The sequence below is a fragment of the Neovison vison genome, chromosome 2 (genome assembly GCF_020171115.1).
Source record: "Neovison vison isolate M4711 chromosome 2, ASM_NN_V1, whole genome shotgun sequence".
Taxonomy (NCBI): domain Eukaryota; kingdom Metazoa; phylum Chordata; class Mammalia; order Carnivora; family Mustelidae; genus Neogale; species Neogale vison.
This window is the reverse complement of record NC_058092.1, coordinates 166531506-166550532: the sequence shown is the minus strand read 5'-3', so window position 1 is coordinate 166550532 and position 19027 is coordinate 166531506. Positions and strand designations below refer to the sequence as shown.

Sequence of the window (19027 nt, the reverse complement as noted above, 5' to 3'; positions counted from 1 at the left end):
CCCTGCTCAGCAGGGAGCCCAACGTGGGACTCGATCCTGGCACTCCGGGATCATAACCTGAGCTGAAGGCCGATCCCAACAACTGAACCACCCAGGCACTCTAGATCACGCTTTTCTTAAATTGTGTTAAGTCAAAAACTGTGTGTATGAGAGAGACAGAGAGTGAGCAAGAACCTTTCAGTATGTAGATAATCAGCTTTCATTTACCTGCCCTATAATTTTGGACTGGAGCCTATGCTGTTTGTTCAGAATAAAGCCGGTCTGTAGATCGGCACACCTTCAGGGTCCTATTTAAAAGGCTTTTCCCCATTTGTTATGTACCTACGACAAATGCGAATAATTTTTTAAAAATGGGGACGCCTGGGTGGCTCAGTTGGTTGGACGACTGCCTTCGGCTCAGGTCATGATCCCGGAGTCCTGGGATCGAGTCCCGCATCGGGCTCCCAGCTCCACGGGGAGTCTGCTTCTCCCTCTGACCTTCTCCTCGCTCATGCTCTCTCTCACTGTCTCTCTCTCAAATAAATAAATAAAATCTTTAAAAAAAAAAAAAATGAACCCTCTAGAGATTAAAAGTGACCAGATAAGAAATTTGTTTTGTAGATCCTTCCTTAGCAGTTAGCTTGAATAATCCCATTCTTTTTTAGCAACCAAAGTTCATTTCATTTGAAGACATTGGTCACTCCAACGTGTCACTATGTCAACCGACCTCCCTTAAGACCAAGTCAGAGATCTGACTGGACCCAGACATGGGGCGTTTCTATCAGTCCATTCTGTCACGTGCTGGTCACGTTCAGGCATGAGAACTGCTGTATTCCTCTCATCTGTAACACCTGGGCTCACTCTCGCTTTCTTTTGTTTCTCAAAAACAGCAAATATGCTTTCCATCCCAGCAACTAAACACATTTCACACATGAACACTACCTCAATTCCAGCTTTGTTCCAGAGAACATGGGGAAGATGGGTCGTGCGCCCCCGTGAGGTTACCAAGGCAACAGCTGCCACCATAGAGGGCAGGTCCCCTGGGCTGGACTGGGGCCATCAGTCTCAGGCTTGCTTTTCACAGAATGTGGTGTTGACATGTCCGTCTACTGGGGACCTATGCCAGGGTTTCTTGGTTCCTGGAGAAGGTTGAGCCCCTGTCTCATGGAAAGCTGCTCCCCAAAGACAGCTAACTAATGTACTATAAAAATAAATGAGCCCCTGTCAGAATGTTACAGTTTGCTTGCACATTGGAAAGAATTCGCTTTTACCTAAGAATGTTTGATCTTGTCCTCTCTCCTGTTTGCTCCTCCAAGAGGTAGAAAATATTTAGGGCATGAGAGTTGTTCTGGGAATGCCTAAGAATTTGAGAGCCTCTCTTAAAACTTTGCTGTGGAGTCAAGCAAAGAATAATAGGTTCCAAGGGAAGAATCTGTTTAAAGTCCAAATACTCTTGCACTTAAGAAAGTGGCCAAATTGAAAAAGAAAATTCAAAATTCCCAAAGATAAAATCCACACGACACACACACATGCACACATACTCTCACACGTGGGTCTTTCTTACTCACTTATTTAGAAATACTCTTTCCAAAATCATGAAAGTAATTGGTAACACATTTCTCACATCCTTGGAAAACATACCAAACTTCAGTAGTGCGTTAGTCAACATTACTGGCCAAAGTGCCCAAGCCAACGAGTGGATATAATTTTTTAAAATATAGTCCAGCCAGCTTCCTGCCACCACTTCCTGAGAAGCCACCAGAAAGAAATCAGTGTGTCTGGGCTTGGGATGACTGCCATAGCACATAATCCAAATGGATGGTTTTGTTGTTGTTGTTTTAAATCAGGACCCCGTTTGTTGCTTATGTAAATTTTTCCCCTTTTTCTTGTCATCGTCACACTTTTTGGATTATCTCAGAATTAGCTTAACTTTGATCTTAAACATTACCAGGGAAACATTGCTTTTGTACAATAGTGGTGATGCCCTTTTCTCTAAAAGCGAATGTCCCTCAGCCACACATCATCCTAACGTGACCGCGCATGGTGGCCTCCTTACCATGCAAAGCCCTACAGCTTGGTGGTGAAACAAGAGGTCTTGGCCCTTCACAGTTGGGTCTAAATTAAACAGACCAGGTATTTGCTTGTATGGTGCTATGCAGAAACACGTTAAAACTTTCCAAATTGTTCCTACTGGTCTACCTACTCCTTATATGTCTTCAGTAAAAGCAATGGTTTTTAACATTTCATTTAGGTGGGGGGCATGGGTCCAGCAGCAGACCCACAGAGCCCCACCCCTCAGACCGGCCAACCCGTCAATCACCTCCACTCCATTATAAACTCTGAGAGCCTCTGCAAAAGTTCTCAATCTCAAGCTTTAACCAACTTGGCATCCTCTTAAGTTTCCATTTCTTGGACTCTCTCCCCCGGGTTTCCAGTTTTCTAAGCATGAAGCGGTTCTGGTACACGCAGCTGACCTCACTTTGAGGCATGTTGTCCCCTAATCAAAGAATCTAGGTATTAGGTCACCTGAGTTCACTTTTTAAAAACCTACATATTAACTTTTGGCTTTAAGTGAGGTTAACTTTTGGTCTTCCCAAGAGAAGACAATAAAGCAGGAGGGAGCAAATGTGCATGGCTTCTGATAAAGTTTTCTCCACCTCCTCCTCCAGGATACGCTGTCCCCAGTGCAACGGCGCCCGTGTCCGCAGCCCAGCTCAAGCAAGCGGTGACCCTTGGACAGGATTTGGCAGCATATACGACGTATGAGGTCTACCCCACTTTTGCAGTGACTGCCCGAGGGGATGGATATGGAACCTTCTGAAGATAGCTTTAAGTTAAGAAACACACAGAACTCTATCCAGAAGAAATAAACCTCTCGCTCAGTTTCCTTATATGATCACAAGTCCTACTTTTCCTAAAGAGATGCCTTTCTGGAGACTGCTCAGCTTACGCTAATGGTAGAATCAAGACACAAGGACATATTCCTGGTGATATCAAGTATCAAGAAGCCTCTTGTCCACCAGAAAGCTTAAGAGCCATTGTCCCCAAAAGTTGGTTCTCCAAGGTTCCTGAGGGTCTTGGGCGTGTGTTTATGCTCCCTGACGACGTGGAGAGAGGGCTTTTAACCAGCAAGTGTTCGGGGCCTGAGCCGACCCGGCCAGTCAGGAGCACCAAGGGGAGGCAAGCAAACTCCAGAGCCTTAATCCCAGCTCATAGCCGCTTCTGTGATACACAAAGTCATGACCAGGCAGCGGGAGGGTGAGAGAGGATGATTTTGTAGAAATGCTTTCCCTGTTGCGTACCACATGGGGTATGTTCTCAGGCCCGAGTCTGTGAAAGACAACCCAAGGTTTGATGGGGCCAGCATCACTTCCATCTGAAAATGACCCATCAATCTGTCCTGGGTGTCCATCTCCCTGCCCTTTCCATCTCCTGGGGACCCCTTGGAAATCCATGTGGTGTGTTGCAGATAAGGATAAAATTAGTCCAGACCCAGTGTTTATTAAACTCATCAGCCCACACCTCTCCTTCCCTGAACCACCCCCCATCCTTCTGAAGCATCTCCCAACACAGTAAGCACCCTGACTTAAAATGGACTCTTCTCCCTTTAAACATTTTGACTTTGTCCACTTGGATTTATTTTCACATCAGTCTCATTTTGATCATGTCAAATACCATAAAAATGTACACCCAACCTATAGGAATATCACTTAGAATGCTTTTTCCTATTCCGCAAATGGGCTGAAAAGTCATTTCAAGGAAAGAGGTGAAGGTCTACTCTTATTTCTTTGGTGTTTTTGCAATACCCTGACCACCATCCAGCATTCAGAGACAGTTATCTTAATGTGGGGTTGGCCTTGGATTGTCTAACCCACTTACAGTCAGTCTGCCAAGAAATCTACCTTCCCTTCCTTCCATTTTCCATAAGTATCAGACGGCTTTACCATATTTGAGCCTTTTGGTCTTGAAGTGGACACAGAAAACCTTACAGACACACACCCTACTACTGATTAGAAGTGGATTCTTAGACACCAGCAAGGGTGTTTGTGACCCAACTTCTCTAGGGCTTTAGGCCTCTCTCCAGGAATATCTCAGGGGGATTCCAGAGCTACAAAAACTGGGATAGAGGGAACAGAAGGCACTACTTTCTTGACATACTTGTAAATGACCACTTTTTGTCAAAATTAGAAATAATTGAGGTCTGAACTCCAATTACCTATCACCACTGCTTCTGTCTCTTTAGTGGCTTAAGACATACAGCACCAGAATTTCCAGTTTAAAAAAAAAAATCCCTGTGCCCTGGTACAATTTTATAGGACTCAAAGGAAAACATAAACCCAAAGACAGAAAAATTTGTCAACTCTTGAACAGAATTCTGTGATCCAACATCAGCCCAGATTCTAGTCAAAATCAGCTAAATTTCAGTAACAATGAAAAGTTCCTATAACCTTTCAGTTCTGTTAACTCCAATCAGACATCAAAGGCCTCGAGGCTATAGCTCACACTCTGAAAGGCTTGGTGCTTTTGGCTTTACATGTCCCTCATAGTCCATAGGCCAGTGGTTTCAAACTTGGCTGCATGTTAGGAACACCTGGAGTGTCTTTCAGACCACCAATGCCAAAATGGTGCCCAATCCCCATTACATGAGAATATCATGGGGCAGGAGCCTGGCCCCTGCATTTAAAGATCTTAGATGATTTCAATGTGTAGCTAACTTTGGGAATAGCTATAGTCTTTCTATTTCAATGCTCCCCCCCTAATATTTTCTTGATTTATTTCACTTGTATTAAATAGAAAAATGCAAAAAAAATTGTCCAAGTTAAAACAGATAGCCAAATCATATTTTTATAAATATTCATCTCATTAAAAGTAGGAATTTGAATGTAACTCATATTGGCTTCAAACTAACTCTTGGCCCAAACTAATTCTAAAAATGAGAAAGTAAAAAATTCCTCCATCAGCAATTCTTAAGGTCCAAATCAACGTTCCCCTACAGACCTGCTTTTATACTCAAAAAGAGTAATGACATTGGGGCAGGCAAGTTCCTACTTAGTCCAAAAAAGCATTCCAAATTCCAAGAGCAAAAGTTTTCATGTTCTTTAAAATCTTTGAAAATAGAAAACAGTGCTCTGAATGTCTAGCCAATGCCAAAGGGAAGGTCTGATCCAGAAAAGTTTTAAATGTAATCAGAATGAATAGTTAGTTATTAAGGAATGTTTTATGAGAAAAATTTTTATTCCAGATTAAATTATTATGATTTTTTTAAAGGCTCAGAACAGAAACCTAAATATACAAAAACTGGCAAAGTGTCAAGAAAATTGCCCCCAGAACACCATCTCATTTCTTGCTTAGGGAAACACAAGTGTTTGTACATTTACTTCCTAAGGACTGATTTTATTCAAGTGAGTAGATGTGGTTTCACTCTATTAAAATCTAGAGAATACTTTGAATTCCACTAAAACATATTCATAGAAAGTATCAATGTGTCTACTGTGCCATCTGTATTTACTTTGCCCAGATTAAGTACTGTAGGGCAACTACACAGTTCTACAACTCAGGATACAGCTATACTGAGTGTGAAACTTTAAAAAAAAATGGGATTTAAAAAAATCATGTGTAAAACCAAAGGTTTATTTTGCATGATGTTTATATTTTTAGACTTCGGGAAATTAGCACCTACTTATGACCTATTATATCTTGTGCATCAACCTCTATTTTTTTGTTATTTGTTACTTCATTGTTTCTTAGAAAAAAAACTCTTTATATAAAGAGGAAATTTAAAATGAGTCAACAAACCAAAAATAAAAATAAAATGAGTCAACCAACCAAGTGATAACAAAATACCCAAATCAAACATTTAGAAGCATCTAGCAAGTTAGAACGGAGTTTCTACGTTTCGGTAATTAACAGCTTAGTGAACATTAAAAGCAACCACTGTTACTTAGGAAGAAATGGACAAGCAGTGAGATTGGACATCTATCTTCATACCTGTAAAAATGTTGTCTGTTCTCAAATTCCTATACTTCTCTCCCAGCCCATTACTGTAGCTAGAAGACCATCTTTAACTGTAACAAAGTGACCATTCCCCTACATAGCTAGTTTTTCTCCTCCTACTCCTGCCCAATCCTGGTATCATGCCAAACCACACTGTGTTTGGATAAAAACACCCAAAGTGCTGCTAGAAAGCTACCTCGTGTGAAGAAAATACTGACTTCAATACATATCTAACAAAACAGAATCCCTTAACTTTTTAATGGTGGATGGAAAGCACAGTATAGCTATGTATAGAAAATAGTTGCTTGGGAAGTTTGTTTTAGTTTTATATAAAAGTTTTAAGAAATACACATTCCTCCAATCACTTAGATTAGCTTTTCATAAATATGGCCTCAATATAATTTTCAATTTATGCTGTTTTCACTGTATTTTTCAATGACTGTTTTATAGCTCTGCCTTGGACAACTGAGTCATGATTTGAATCCATGGAGGACAGGGGATTCTCTAGGGTGCCTTTTTAAGAATGAGGGTTAGTAAATAAAGTTTTTTTGAGTAAATTGTCTTTCCAAAGCTACAAAGTTTGATAAAATCTATTATTGCTGTCCAACTCCAGGCCTATCCAAGATTTCCCAAAGGAATTTACCGCTAAAAGTGAACAATGTGTCCCAGGATACACAGGAAGCTATGATCTCTTCCTTGATCCTCTTCCTTGCATTCACACAGAAATTCCCAGGAGATGAAATGTACCTACAACTTAACCTGGAGATTTGGTACTTTTTATATTTTACGGATACATTTTTACCTATTGTAGATGTATCTGTCCAAGATGTAACTTAGGTTTCAAAGATGACACCTTAAGTGAACTTGTTGTTTTGTTTTGTTTTTAAAGATTTTATTTATTTATTTGACACAGAGAGATCGCAAGTAGGCAGAGAGGCAGGCAGAGAGAGGAAGGGAAGCAGGCTCCCCGCTGAGCAGAGAGCATGTGGGGCTCAATCCCAGGACCCGGGGACAATGATCTGAGCTGAAGGCAGAGGTTTTAACCCACTGAGCCACCCAGATGCCCCTGTGATAAATACTTTTAAAAGAAAATATTAATAGCATAATTTAATGTACTTATTGGAAAACAAGAGAAACTAGGAAATTAATATTCCTACTTGATGTGTAATAGTTATATGTTTCATTAACATGATCATCAAATTTGAAGCTGAGATTTTACTTCATTCTGGTGATGTCTTGAAAATGCTTTAGGCTTTGCAAGAACATAGCCATAGAAATGTAATGTGCCCACCAGGATATATGTTTATATTGGCCAACATTAGAACAAAGCAAAGCCAATGAGTAAAACCATAAGAAAAATGAGATTTTCTGACCCTATCACTTTACTTACAGAGTGAAACATTTTTTTAAAATTTCATTCAGTAAAAACATGGATACAGAATATTCTATAGTTCCCAAAATGCCCATTTTAAAAGCCATCTATTTCGTACAGTGTTTATACGGAAAGCAAAATATGTGAGTTTAATAGGGACAGCGGTGCATGCCTTGAACAGACAGGCTCATTTATGGGAGAACGCAAACCTTATGCATCCCCAGGTCACCTCAGTTCTGTAGGAAAGTTAAAAGAAAACGTTAAACTTCACCTAATAGTGAAGAGAAATTAGTAATCCATATAGAAGTGAAAAATAATTCACTTATTTTTCTGGAAATGTGCCTGGAATGAAATCTAGAACACTTCTGCATCTCCCCCTCACAGTTTTCTCCTATTGAATATGCCTTGTTCACTTTTCATAATTGTTACTTTGTTTAAGGGGAGGGGAGATGCCAAGAAACTGCATTTTAAAGAAGGTAAGCTCCTGGACGGAACTTCTTGGAGCCTGAAGAATGTCAACCCCACCCAGAGTTCAGCAGCCTCTCTGGGGTGACGGTCCAACCCGGCTGGCAGGGATAGCCCCAGCTGATGTCTGTGATCCCACTTTATCTATTTTTTTTTTAAGATTTCATTTATTTACTTGACAGGGAGAGACAGCGAGAGAGGGAACATAAACAGGGGGAGTGGGAGAGGGAGAAGCAGGCTTCCCACTGAGCAGAAAGCCCGACTCGGGCCTCGACCCCAGGACCCTGGGATCATGACCTGAGCCAAAGGCAGATGGCTAATAACTGAGCCACCCAGGTGCTCCCCACTTTATCCATGTTAACGATAGCCCTTGCTACTCACAAATATGTCCCACTTCCAATAACATACAGTGACCCCATCTTTACGGCTCTTTTTTTTTTTCTTCTCTCTCTTTCAAATATTGTAGAATTGGGTTTATCCTCTCCAGAGCAAGTACACCTTAAAAAAAAAAAAGGCCCAACAATTTCTTTCTGACTGGGATGGGAGTCTCATGAACAGAGAGGAACACATCAACTTCTCCTTCATGATCACCCTCAAGCTACCCATTCCCTTTTCCTTTCCGTGTTACACAGGTTTGCTCAAACTCCTCTATCTCACTTCATTGTTATGCTCATGAACTCTTCCCTACAAAAACCCTCATAGAAACTCCTATAAAGTTTCAAATATTACTTTTTTTTTAAAGGATTTTATTTATTTGACAGAAAGAGAGAGATCACAAAGAGACAGAGAGGCAGGCAGAGAGAGAGGAGGAAGCAGGTTCCCTTGTGGAGTGGAGAGCCTGATGCGGGGCTCGATCCCAAGACGCTGAGATCATGACCTGAGCTGAAGGCAGAGGCTTTAAGCCACTGAGCCATCCAGGTGCCCCTTCTTTTATCTTTTTAAGATTGTATTTATTTATTTGAGAGAGAGAGCGCGCGCACACAAGCAGAGGGAGAGGGAGAAGCAGACTTCTCACTGAGCAGGGAGCCTGATGCAGGACTCGATCCCAGGACCCTGAGATCATGACCTGAACCCAAGGCGGAGGCTTAGGTTTCAAATATTTCTTAATAGAAAATAAGATTGACTGATATTTTCCTTTTTTATAGAACTTCTTTTTCATTATTTTCATTTATTTTCTTCACTAAGATTAAGAATTAAACAAATCATTATCCCTCCTGCTATAAGCCCACAAGCCTCTACTTTGTAGAATACGTGATCAGTCTGCATTTACCTTGCACCTTCTTTTATGCCAGAAACCGCGACTGTGTGTGCGTGTTTCCTCAATGGGGTTCACAGTCTAGCAATCCATCCTGCATTTTTATAAACTGAGTATAATTATACTTGGTAGCTTGTTTCACTCAGCTGGAATCCCCACAGTTAAACCAATTCTCTAAATTTTAAGCTTCAACTATTATTGCCAACTGCTAGGCAGGTGCAGTGAGGCTTTATAAAGATTCATGTAACTCTTCACCTGTAATTATTGCTATTCACGTTAGAGGAGTTTTCAAATATGCTCCCCAGGAGAAATACACAAGACAGTGAAAAGGATAAAAAAGAATTAACAATTTTCCTTAACAGTCCAGAAGCTTTAAAATATGCTTGAAAAGGTGGAATTGGCAAGTTCACATACTCATTTATGACATTAAAGAACAGGTACCTCCATGGTTTGTCATTCACTTGAAAACACTGTGGTTATTAACTATTTCTGTTTTCGAAATACGCCCATATTTATAAAATTCCAAAATCTTTTTAACAAGCCTTATCTACACCTAGTGTTTTGCAATGAATGGCTTGCAATGAGGCATACATGCCCCTTATAAATGGCCATTTTATTTTGCAATTTGGTACTTTGTACTGTAATTCCTAAGAGATTTTGGGGGGATCTGAGCATCTGAGAAGAAGAGCCACAGATAAATGTATTTAAGATCCATCTATCATTGTCCCTCGTGTAAATGTTTCATAGAATTTTTGGTATTTTTGTTTCTATTCCTTCTTGAGGTCTTATTTTTTCCTTCCCTACGTTTCTGACTACAACAGAGCCAGACATCACTGTCCCCTGTCAACGAAAACAATGCTGTCAGCAAAATGCGTTTCTGGTTTCCACGTGATAAACCATCTCTTGCTTCTCTTTGTTATTATTAATGACTTTATTTATGTGAAGTTAGTTAGCTGAGGTACCAAAAAAGAGGGAGAGATTAAAAACAGTATTAAAGAATGTGCATTGGGCACTTATTTTTGTACCGTGAGTACAGTATTTTCTAGAACTCTGATCGATCTAAATATGCTGAGTAAAATCACAACTTCCGTTCACTGGGAAAACGATCATGGGTTTGGAAGATACAAACATAATGGGACCACAGAATCATAAATCACATGAAATGAGTCATAATACAGTGTAATTTCAGTGACAAGTGTAATTCAAGATGACAACATGGTTTCGATTGAATTTGGAAGCAACATTATAAAGTTTTTAAAAAGTACCAACGTGAGTTGATTTCTTTTTTTCCTCTCTTGAACGCCACATTTCTACTCTTTTTTGAGTAAATACCTCAATATTAATGACCTATAATTGCAGGTATCCTTTGGTGATCTCTTTATATTAGCATCTTTTATAAAAGTTCCCTCTGGGGCGTCTTCTGAGAGTAAAGGTAACATTTAGTAATTAGGTGCCTTATCTTCCAATCAACAAAGAAAACAAGAGAGATACCTAGAGACGACAGATAAAGAGAAAGCACGCCTATGGAAAGGTCAGTGAGCACCGAGGCCAAGATTTTCCTATCCTTAATGGACAAAATCAGAGGTCAGAAACCATCCCTCAAACCCCAGAACCAGCTGCCTTTGTGAGCTTTTCAAAGGACTGAGCTAAGACATTTTTTACATTTTAAATGGCCATTTAAGCTTAAGGGAAAATCTGTGTCAAGACCATGGATGGCCCACAAAGCCCAACATATTTACCATGCCGCCCTTTACAATGAGTTCCCCAACCCTGCATAGGCCACACCTCCTACTTTGGCCTCTGTTACCGGTGGCACCCCACTTCTAAGTACTCAGTTCCAAATGCCCTCAGATTGGGTTTGGTGGCCAAAGACACTACCCAAAATGGCAGTGGTTTAACATCAGATAACAGTTTACCCTCCCCCTCCCCAGAAGTCCCAGCAGCTAGTACAATGGTGGTATAATGCTTCAAGGCATCAGGAACAGAGGTCTTTCTTCTAGTCCTTACCAGTAGGCTCTCAATCTCGTGGCTGAGATGGCGGCATGTACATTCTAACTAGGAGAGAGAAAGACAGAAAGGAGAGGGAGGGACCCCTAACTAGCCTTCCCTTGAGAAGACTGACTGCACAGTACCACTCTTCACAGTGGCTGACACCCCACGGGGCAAAACCTAAGCACATGGCCATGCCCAGATATAAGAGAGGACATGATCTGGGAAACCATAAAAAATCATTTTGCTCTAGGAGAGTGGAAAAATGCATATTGAGAACTAGCGGAGTCCTGCACCACACCAACCCCCCCCCCCCAGGAAAGCTTCAAGGGTGAAATGAGTTTATAACACATTGTGCTTCCCATTGCTCCAGCCTCTCACTGGGTCTTACTTGCTCACTGTGATAAAGCCAGCTGCTGGGGCCATGCGGTGAGCTGTGCAAAGGCCCAGAGGTCAAGGAAACAAAGGCAGCCTCCAGCCAACAGCCAGTGAGGAACACCCGGCTGCCTACAGCCACATGGTTGGGCTTTGGAAGCAGGTCTGGACTCAGGAGAGACTTGACGGACCACCACCTGGGTCAACACAGCAACTGCAGAGGGGGAGAGCTCTGAGTACAGGCCGGAGCCATGGGATCCCTGGATGTCTGCCCTATAGAAGCTGTGGGCATAGTGAGTGTTTTCTGAAGTAACTGGGTTTCAGGATCATGTGCTGTGAACAATAGACAATGGATACAACAGTAAAGAGGTAGAAGGTTACAGGGAAAGCAAATGTGTCAGCAGACTTACTGAAGCTATTATGCAAAATCAGAAAAACCACCCCAATTTTTTTTTTTTGAACTCCAGGGAGTTAATACAGTGTTATGTTCGTTTCAGGTGTATAGTACAGTGATTCAGCACTTCCATACAACACCCTGTGAAATCAACCTGATTTCTAAGTTTATGAATAACTTGCTGTTGTCAGTATGTGGGGCCATAGGCCCAGCTCAGTGGAGAATAAAAGCTAAGGAAGTTGTATGCACCTGGTAGGAGGTGCTCAGAAATGCTGATGGAGTGGGAAGGAAAAAGAAAGGAGGGAGGGAGGGATGAGAGTGAAGGATGAAGGGAAGCAGTGAAGGAGGGAGAGAGGGGAGTAGGGAAGGAAGGTGGGAGGGAAGAGAGAGGGAGGAGGGGAGGAAAGGGAGGACAGAGGGAGGGAACAAGGGAGGGGTATGGAAGGAAAGAAGGAAGGAGGGGAGGAGCAAGGGGAGGGGGAAAGAGGGAGGAGGGGAGGAAAGGGAGGACAGAGGGAGGGAACAAGGGAGGAGTATGGAAGGAAAGAAGGAAGGAGGGGAGGAGCAACGGGAGGGGGAAAGAGGGAGGAACGGAAGAGGAGGGGGGAGGGGGAGGAACAGAAAGAGGAAAGGGAAGGGAAGATACTAACTTACACCTATTCTCGCCATATCCTCCTCCTTTCTCAGCAAGCCCATCTATCATTGCTTCTATAGAAATATCAGGCCAAACATCAAATAGACTCCATGCAAGCCTTTCTGGCTCTGGTTTTCCAAAGGCCTTAGCAATTCAAAGAATTTACAGGGTCTCGGGAGGAAGTTAAAGAGTTGGAGAAAGTGATTTATGGTAGAGACAGAGTATCATGGAAAAAAGCAAGGGGAAGACTGCACACACCTCAGCCCCCAAACAGAATGGGGACAGAGAGAGAAGAAAGTCATCTGAAAAACTAGAGACATAGGGAATCTAGATCCATTCCCACCGTTACGTCAAGTCACGTTAAAGAACAAGAACATTGGGGCGTTAGAGAGGAGTAGGGAATTTGGGTAAATTGGAAGGGGAGGTGAACCATGAGAGACTATGGACTCTGAAAAACAGTCTGAGGGGTTTGAAGTGGCGGTGGGGTGGGAGGTTGGGGTACCAGGTGGTGGGTATTATAGAGGGCACGGCTTGCATGGAGCACTGGGTGTGGTGAAAAAATAATGAATACTGTTTTTCTGAAAATAAATAAATTGGAAAAAATAACATAAAAAAAAAAAGAACAAGAACATTCAACGTCCACCTCCCCAAAGTTCTGATCGCTCTTCTGGATCCCATGCCCCCTGGCAGAGTGGCTGGGAGCGGGGGCTTGGGAGCCCTTCAGACCAGAGTCTGTTCCACCAACCACTAATGGCCGGGAACATGGTTAAGACAGACACTGCGGGATTCTGTTTCTTCATCTAAAGAGAAATTACTGCATCTCTCTTACAGGGTATGACAAGACTTTATTGAGATCACATACATTAGAATGCTCATCCTGATGCCTGACTCGGTAAAAACCAGGTAAGTAGAGATCGTTAGTATTACAAAGATCTGCAAAGAGCACATAGGACTCTGATGGAAAGTTCCAGGCTCGCTTCTCTAAGGAACGAGGGAAAAATCAGGCTCACAGGCTCCTGATGTTGTACAAACAAGTAAACCAGCAGCATTCTCTTTTCCCCCACTGATTACAACAGAAAATGCTAGCAGGCACCACAGGGTGGGAAAGTTAAAAAAAGAGGACTGATCCAAATGGTAGTGACTTTCCTGTTTTGTTTTGTTTTGTTTTTCTCTCTCTCCTTTATTACCTTAGGATTGAATGTGAGGGTGACCTGAGTCACAAAATTTAACAAGCACAAACCCTAAAATCTCTAAGAGAAAGTCCTCTTTCTAACCAGAGGCCCAAGAAAGGAAAAACCAGACAGTGTGGGGGAGGGTGAAGGACTGTCTTCATTTTTCCTATTTTATTCTTTTTTTCTCTCCCAGTCCTTACCTCCTTGCCAGGATGCTGTGGCAAGAATGGCGGCAACAGTGGCACACGGCTGCCTGTTCCCACACCCCATCTCTTCCTCCCCGACCCCAAGAAGACTTCTTTATCCAGGCAGAAGAGGAAGAGTAGGAAAAGAAACTTCACTGTAACTATTTTCTCTGGCCACTTTACCCAGAGAGCAGACCCAGTGGTATGGAGATGCATGAGAACGCAGGAAGATAGACTCAAGAGAGAAACACACCCTTTTAGCCCAGGGGACAAGGCAAGGAGTCCCTGGAAATGGAAAATAGAGAAACCCCAGAATGGAAAGCAGGGAAGGGAAATCCCTCAATCTGAGTATTAATGGACTTAAGTTCCAGGTTCACCCCAGGCTGCACATACTCAGGAAAAAAATCTCAAAAAGGCATGTCAAAGATTATGGCCAGGGATCAAGACATCTATTTTGTAATGATAATGGAGTTAATGTGAAGAAGACAGACCATCTTGAATGTTTATACACTTACTAATAGAACTTTGAGGTACATGAAGCAGAAACTGAGGGAACTGAAATCATCAACAAATTCATGATTGTGCGTAGAAATTGAAATTCCTTCTGCTTCAATTTTTTGAAACCGCTTCAGGAGAATAGGTGTTATTTCTTCTTTGAAAGTTTGGTAGAATTCCCCAGGGAATCCATCAGGTCCTGGGCTCTTGTTTTTTGGGAGGTTTTTGATCACCGCTTCAATCTCATTACTAGATATTGGTCTATTCAGGTTGTCAATTTCTTCCTGGTTCAATTTTGGGAGTTTATAGTTTTCCAGGAATGCATCCATTTCATCTAGGTTGCTTAGCTTATTGGCATATAACTGTTGATAATAACTTCTGATGATTGTCTCTACTTCCTTGGTGTTCGTTGTGATCTCTCCCTTTTCATTCATAATTTTATGAATTTGGGCTTTCTCTTTTTTCTTTTGGATTAGTGTCGCCAATGGTTTATCGATCTTATTGATTCTTTCAAAAAACCAGCTTCTAGTTTCATTGATACGTTCTACTGTATCTCTGGTTTCTACCTCATTGATCTCAGCTCTAATCTTGATGATTTCCCTTCTTATGTGTGGAGTTGGTTTGATTTGTTGTTGATTCTCCAGTTCTTTAAGGTGTAGAGACAGCTGGTATATTCTGGATTTTTCAATTTTTTTGAGGGAGGCTTGGATGGCTATGTATTTCCCCCTTAGGACCGCCTTTGCTGTATCCCATAGGTTTTGGATCGAAGTGTCTTCATTGTCATTGGTTTCCATGAATTGTTTCAGTTCTTCCTTGATCTCCTGGTTGATCCAAGCATTCTTAAGCAAGGTGGTCTTTAGCGTCCAGGTGTTTGAGTACTCAATAATTTATGGAATAGAAAATCAGTGAAAGTATGACAGATTTGAAAAACGCTGACAACTAATTTGACCAAACAGCAGATTATGTATTCTTTTCAAATGCACAAAGAATATTTACACAGATGGACCATATTTGGGGCCATAAAAGAAATCTTAGTGAGGGGTGCCTGGGTGGCTCAGAGGGTTAAGCCTCTGCCTTTGGCTCAGGTCATGATCTTGGGGTCCTGGGATCAAGCCTCACATCTGGGCTCTCTGCTCAGCGGGGAGCCTGCTTCCCTCTCTCTCTCTGCCTGCCTCTCTGCCTACTTGTGATCTCTCTCTGTCAAATAAATAAATAAAATCTTAAAAAAAAAAAAAACAACTTAGTGAATGTCGAAGAAGTCCTGTCATACAGAGTACATTCTAATCACAATAGAATCAGATTGAAAATCAGTAGCAGGAAGATATCTGGAAGGGGCACCTGGTTCGTTCAGTCAGTATAGAGCATGTGACGCTTGGTCTCAATGATGTGCATTCAAGCCCCACATGGAGTGTGGAGCCTAGTTTACAAAACAAAAAAAAAGCAATTTAAAAAGAGTCAAGCCCTCCCCCCAAAAGAAAGTACCTGGAAAATACCAAATATTTAGATACTGAGTAATATATTTTTCAAAAAAAAAAAAAAGAGTCAAAGAAAAAAAAATTAGGACATAAGCTGAATGGAATGGAAATGAAAACTCAACATATTAAAGTATCTGGGATACCGCAAAAATGTACATAGGGAGAAATGTATAGCAGGAAATACATATATTAGAAAGAAGCCCTCAGATCATTTTTAATATAGAAAAAGAAGGCACACTAGAGCATGCAGAAGGAAATAATGAAGACGAGAATGAAAATCAATGAAACCAAAACCAATAAAATCAGTAATATTAGTAAACCTCTAGCCAAACTGATCAGGAAATAGAGGAGAAAAAAAACAAATGAACTAAAACACCACAGATTCTGCAGATATTAAACAGATAATAAGGAAATATGATGAACAAATATGTTTAAAGAAATTTGGCAGTTTTTGAAATAGGCACATTCCTTGAAAGACACAAGTTACCAAAGTCTAATCAAGAAGAAATAGATAGCATGATTAGTCCACTGGCTATTAAAGAAATTAAACTCGTAAAATAAAAACAGGAAATCTTCATGTCTAGATGGCTTTGCCAATGACCTCTACCATATATTTAAGAAATTCCAATTCCACACAAACTCTTCTGGAAAATCAAAAAGGAAGGAATGTTTTCCTGCTTCTTCTGTGAGGCCAGCTTTGCGGCAATATCAAAATCAGACAAAAAAACTCTAAGTCCTTATGATCATAATAATGTTAACCCCATAGGAATTAAAGAAAACATCCTCAAAATGATGGAGAGCATCTACAAAAACATCTACGACTAACTTGATATCAATGGTGAAAACTCCAGGCTTTCCCTGTGAAATCGAGAACAATTCTATCACTTCTTTTCAGCACTGTGTTGGGGACGGGGGTTGGGGAGGGCAGGGGGGTGGTCCTTGCCAGTACAATAAAATGAACAGAAAATAACAAATAAGATCTGTATGTGAATGTTCATCGCTGCTTTATGCATAATAGCCAATAACTAGGGAAAAGGTTTATTGACAGATGGATAAAGGAATAAATTGTGTTTATACAAGGAATGTGCTCAGCAGTAAAGGATCAACTATGGATACAATATATCCTCTATGCAATGACATAGAGGAATCTCAAAATAAGTGCTGCATGAAGAAAGCCCAAGAGAGGACACACTGTGTGATTCCATTTATAGAAAATTCCAGAATATGCAGTCCCTCCTGCAGTGAGAGAAAGCAGATCAGTGGTTGCCTGGGGATCGAGTCAAGCAGCAGCAGCAGCACATTCTGAAGGGGTAAGACGTCTTCTCGGCTGCTATGTTGGTTTTGTGAGGATATATACGTCAAAACATCAGATTATGCCATTGTGTTATGTTTTTAGTTTATGATGTCACCAAGACCCCAATATAAAAATTTTTTAAAAACAAAATAAAAAGTAAAAAAAATAAAAAAATGCATATAAAAATAATAAAAGCAACAAGATAATTAGAGAAGTCAAGAATTGAAGATTCTGGTAATCTAGGTACAAGAAAGTATATTAGCAGGAAAAAAAAAAAGAAAAGAAAAGAAAGGGGAAAATATTGGCTCAGCTAATTGTGACCAGCAGTAAGTCCTCTGTCACCTATGGGCCTGCCTTTCTGGTCCTGTGATATGAGATGGCTGGACGTGATGGTCTTCAGTATTTGTTCTAAAGGCTCTAATATCTTCTTTCATTGACATCAGGATTCTTTGATAGCCGGCTTTAAAGAGACTGCCAGTGTGCGAAATTAAGAATCTTCGCAATTCATGTCAACCTGCGAGATAGGCATGGCTCACCGTCCACATTTCCAGCCCCCCAGGAAGGCACTGTATCCTCCCCCAAAATGTACGGAACGGTGGAATGAGTGCCCTGGGCAATAAAACGTTTTCAAGGGAAGCCTGATTTCCTCTTATCTTGGTAGATCCTTCAGGCGATTGGATTCTGCTGACATAATCCCAGAAATAAACTTCTGCTGTCCTAATGAGAACGCAACCAAGGGAATCTCATTTTGAGAGATAATTGCCCTCTCTGACCTGCTCTTTCCCAAGGCAGTGGGTAGCGTGTGAACACTATTAGCTTATCCTCCATCTGGTAGTTATGAAAGAGAGAGAAAGAGAGAGAGAGAGAGGGAGAGAGAGAGAGAGAGGGAGGGAGAGAGAGAGAGAGAGAGAGAGAGAGAGTGTGTGTGTGTGTGTGTGTGTGTTATTACATTGTAACTTATTAGTACCCAGAGTGAGTTCCGTTGGATTGCTTTTTCTGATAAGAGCTGGGATAAATGATGACCCTTGGCTTGTCTTACCGGTTTCGTGTTAGAGGTTGTGGACTTTCTTGTTAGCCTAATAGATCTCTGCTAAGTGCCTTGGGAAATGTGCTCTAGTGTCCAACCACAGTCCCATCTTCCCAAACAAATTCATGGGCTAAAATATTCATTCTAACACCGATGCGAAAGCCAAGATATTCTGAAACTCGTCAATTGGACAGAGCTTAGGACAGAACGTCAGCCCGACGTGGGTGCTTCTCCCCTGCTTCTGCACAATAGAAATGTCCTAAAGGTGCTTCGTCTTGATTCAGTCAGAAAGTGCCGGGCGCCATGCCAGGGGCCAACCTGGGAGTCAAGTGACAGCAGTTCTAGTCCCACACTGGCTGTGGACTTGGAGCCTGTGTCTCTGGTGAAACCGTGAAGGCAGATGGGAGGTGAGTTTCCTCAACTATAAAATGAGGTCAGGTGCTCCTCCCATTAATGCCTCGAGCCCACATGAGTGAGGAGCCCAAGGAGGACTGTGGGGAGCAGGACAGAGTCTTAATGCATTCAGGTTTCATTAAAACTGAAAAGAATAAAACACATGCGAAACAAAACTCGCCTGTGGCCTGCAGCTAACTCTGGTTTCAAGGATCACCACGGTGTACTCCGCCTAGAGGAGCCCAAGACTGGCCCAGCCAAGGTGCACCAGACACGGTGTGTGGGAGCTAACTTAGACCAAGTGTGACATCCAGTGGTCTACTTGGCTAATGACACGTCAAGGCTTTGGACCAGCCTGGGGAATTCTGACCTCGCAGGCACCCAATCTTACTGAAAAGATTTCAATTGAAGAAAGGGACTTGGAACGAACGGTTGCCAGACCCTGGGAAGAGAACTCCCCCCGTGGGTCCTACCCACACTCCACTGCTACAGCGAGCCCTGCGTCACTATCCACCCAAATGGAGAAGGA

General features: G+C 41.8%; 1 protein-coding gene across 3 annotated transcripts in view; it reads left to right on the top strand.

The window, feature by feature from the left end:
• Nucleotides 1-6530, top strand: part of A1CF (APOBEC1 complementation factor) — a 79379-nt gene extending 72849 nt beyond the window's left edge. For all 3 annotated transcript variants that reach the window (XM_044239521.1, XM_044239519.1, XM_044239520.1), the window contains exon 12: nucleotides 2649-6530. In XM_044239521.1, coding sequence (XP_044095456.1) covers nucleotides 2649-2800 — 152 coding nt within the window. In that variant the 3' untranslated portion in view covers nucleotides 2801-6530. The remainder of the gene's footprint in view (nucleotides 1-2648) is intronic.
• Nucleotides 6531-19027: the final 12497 nt, after the last annotated feature.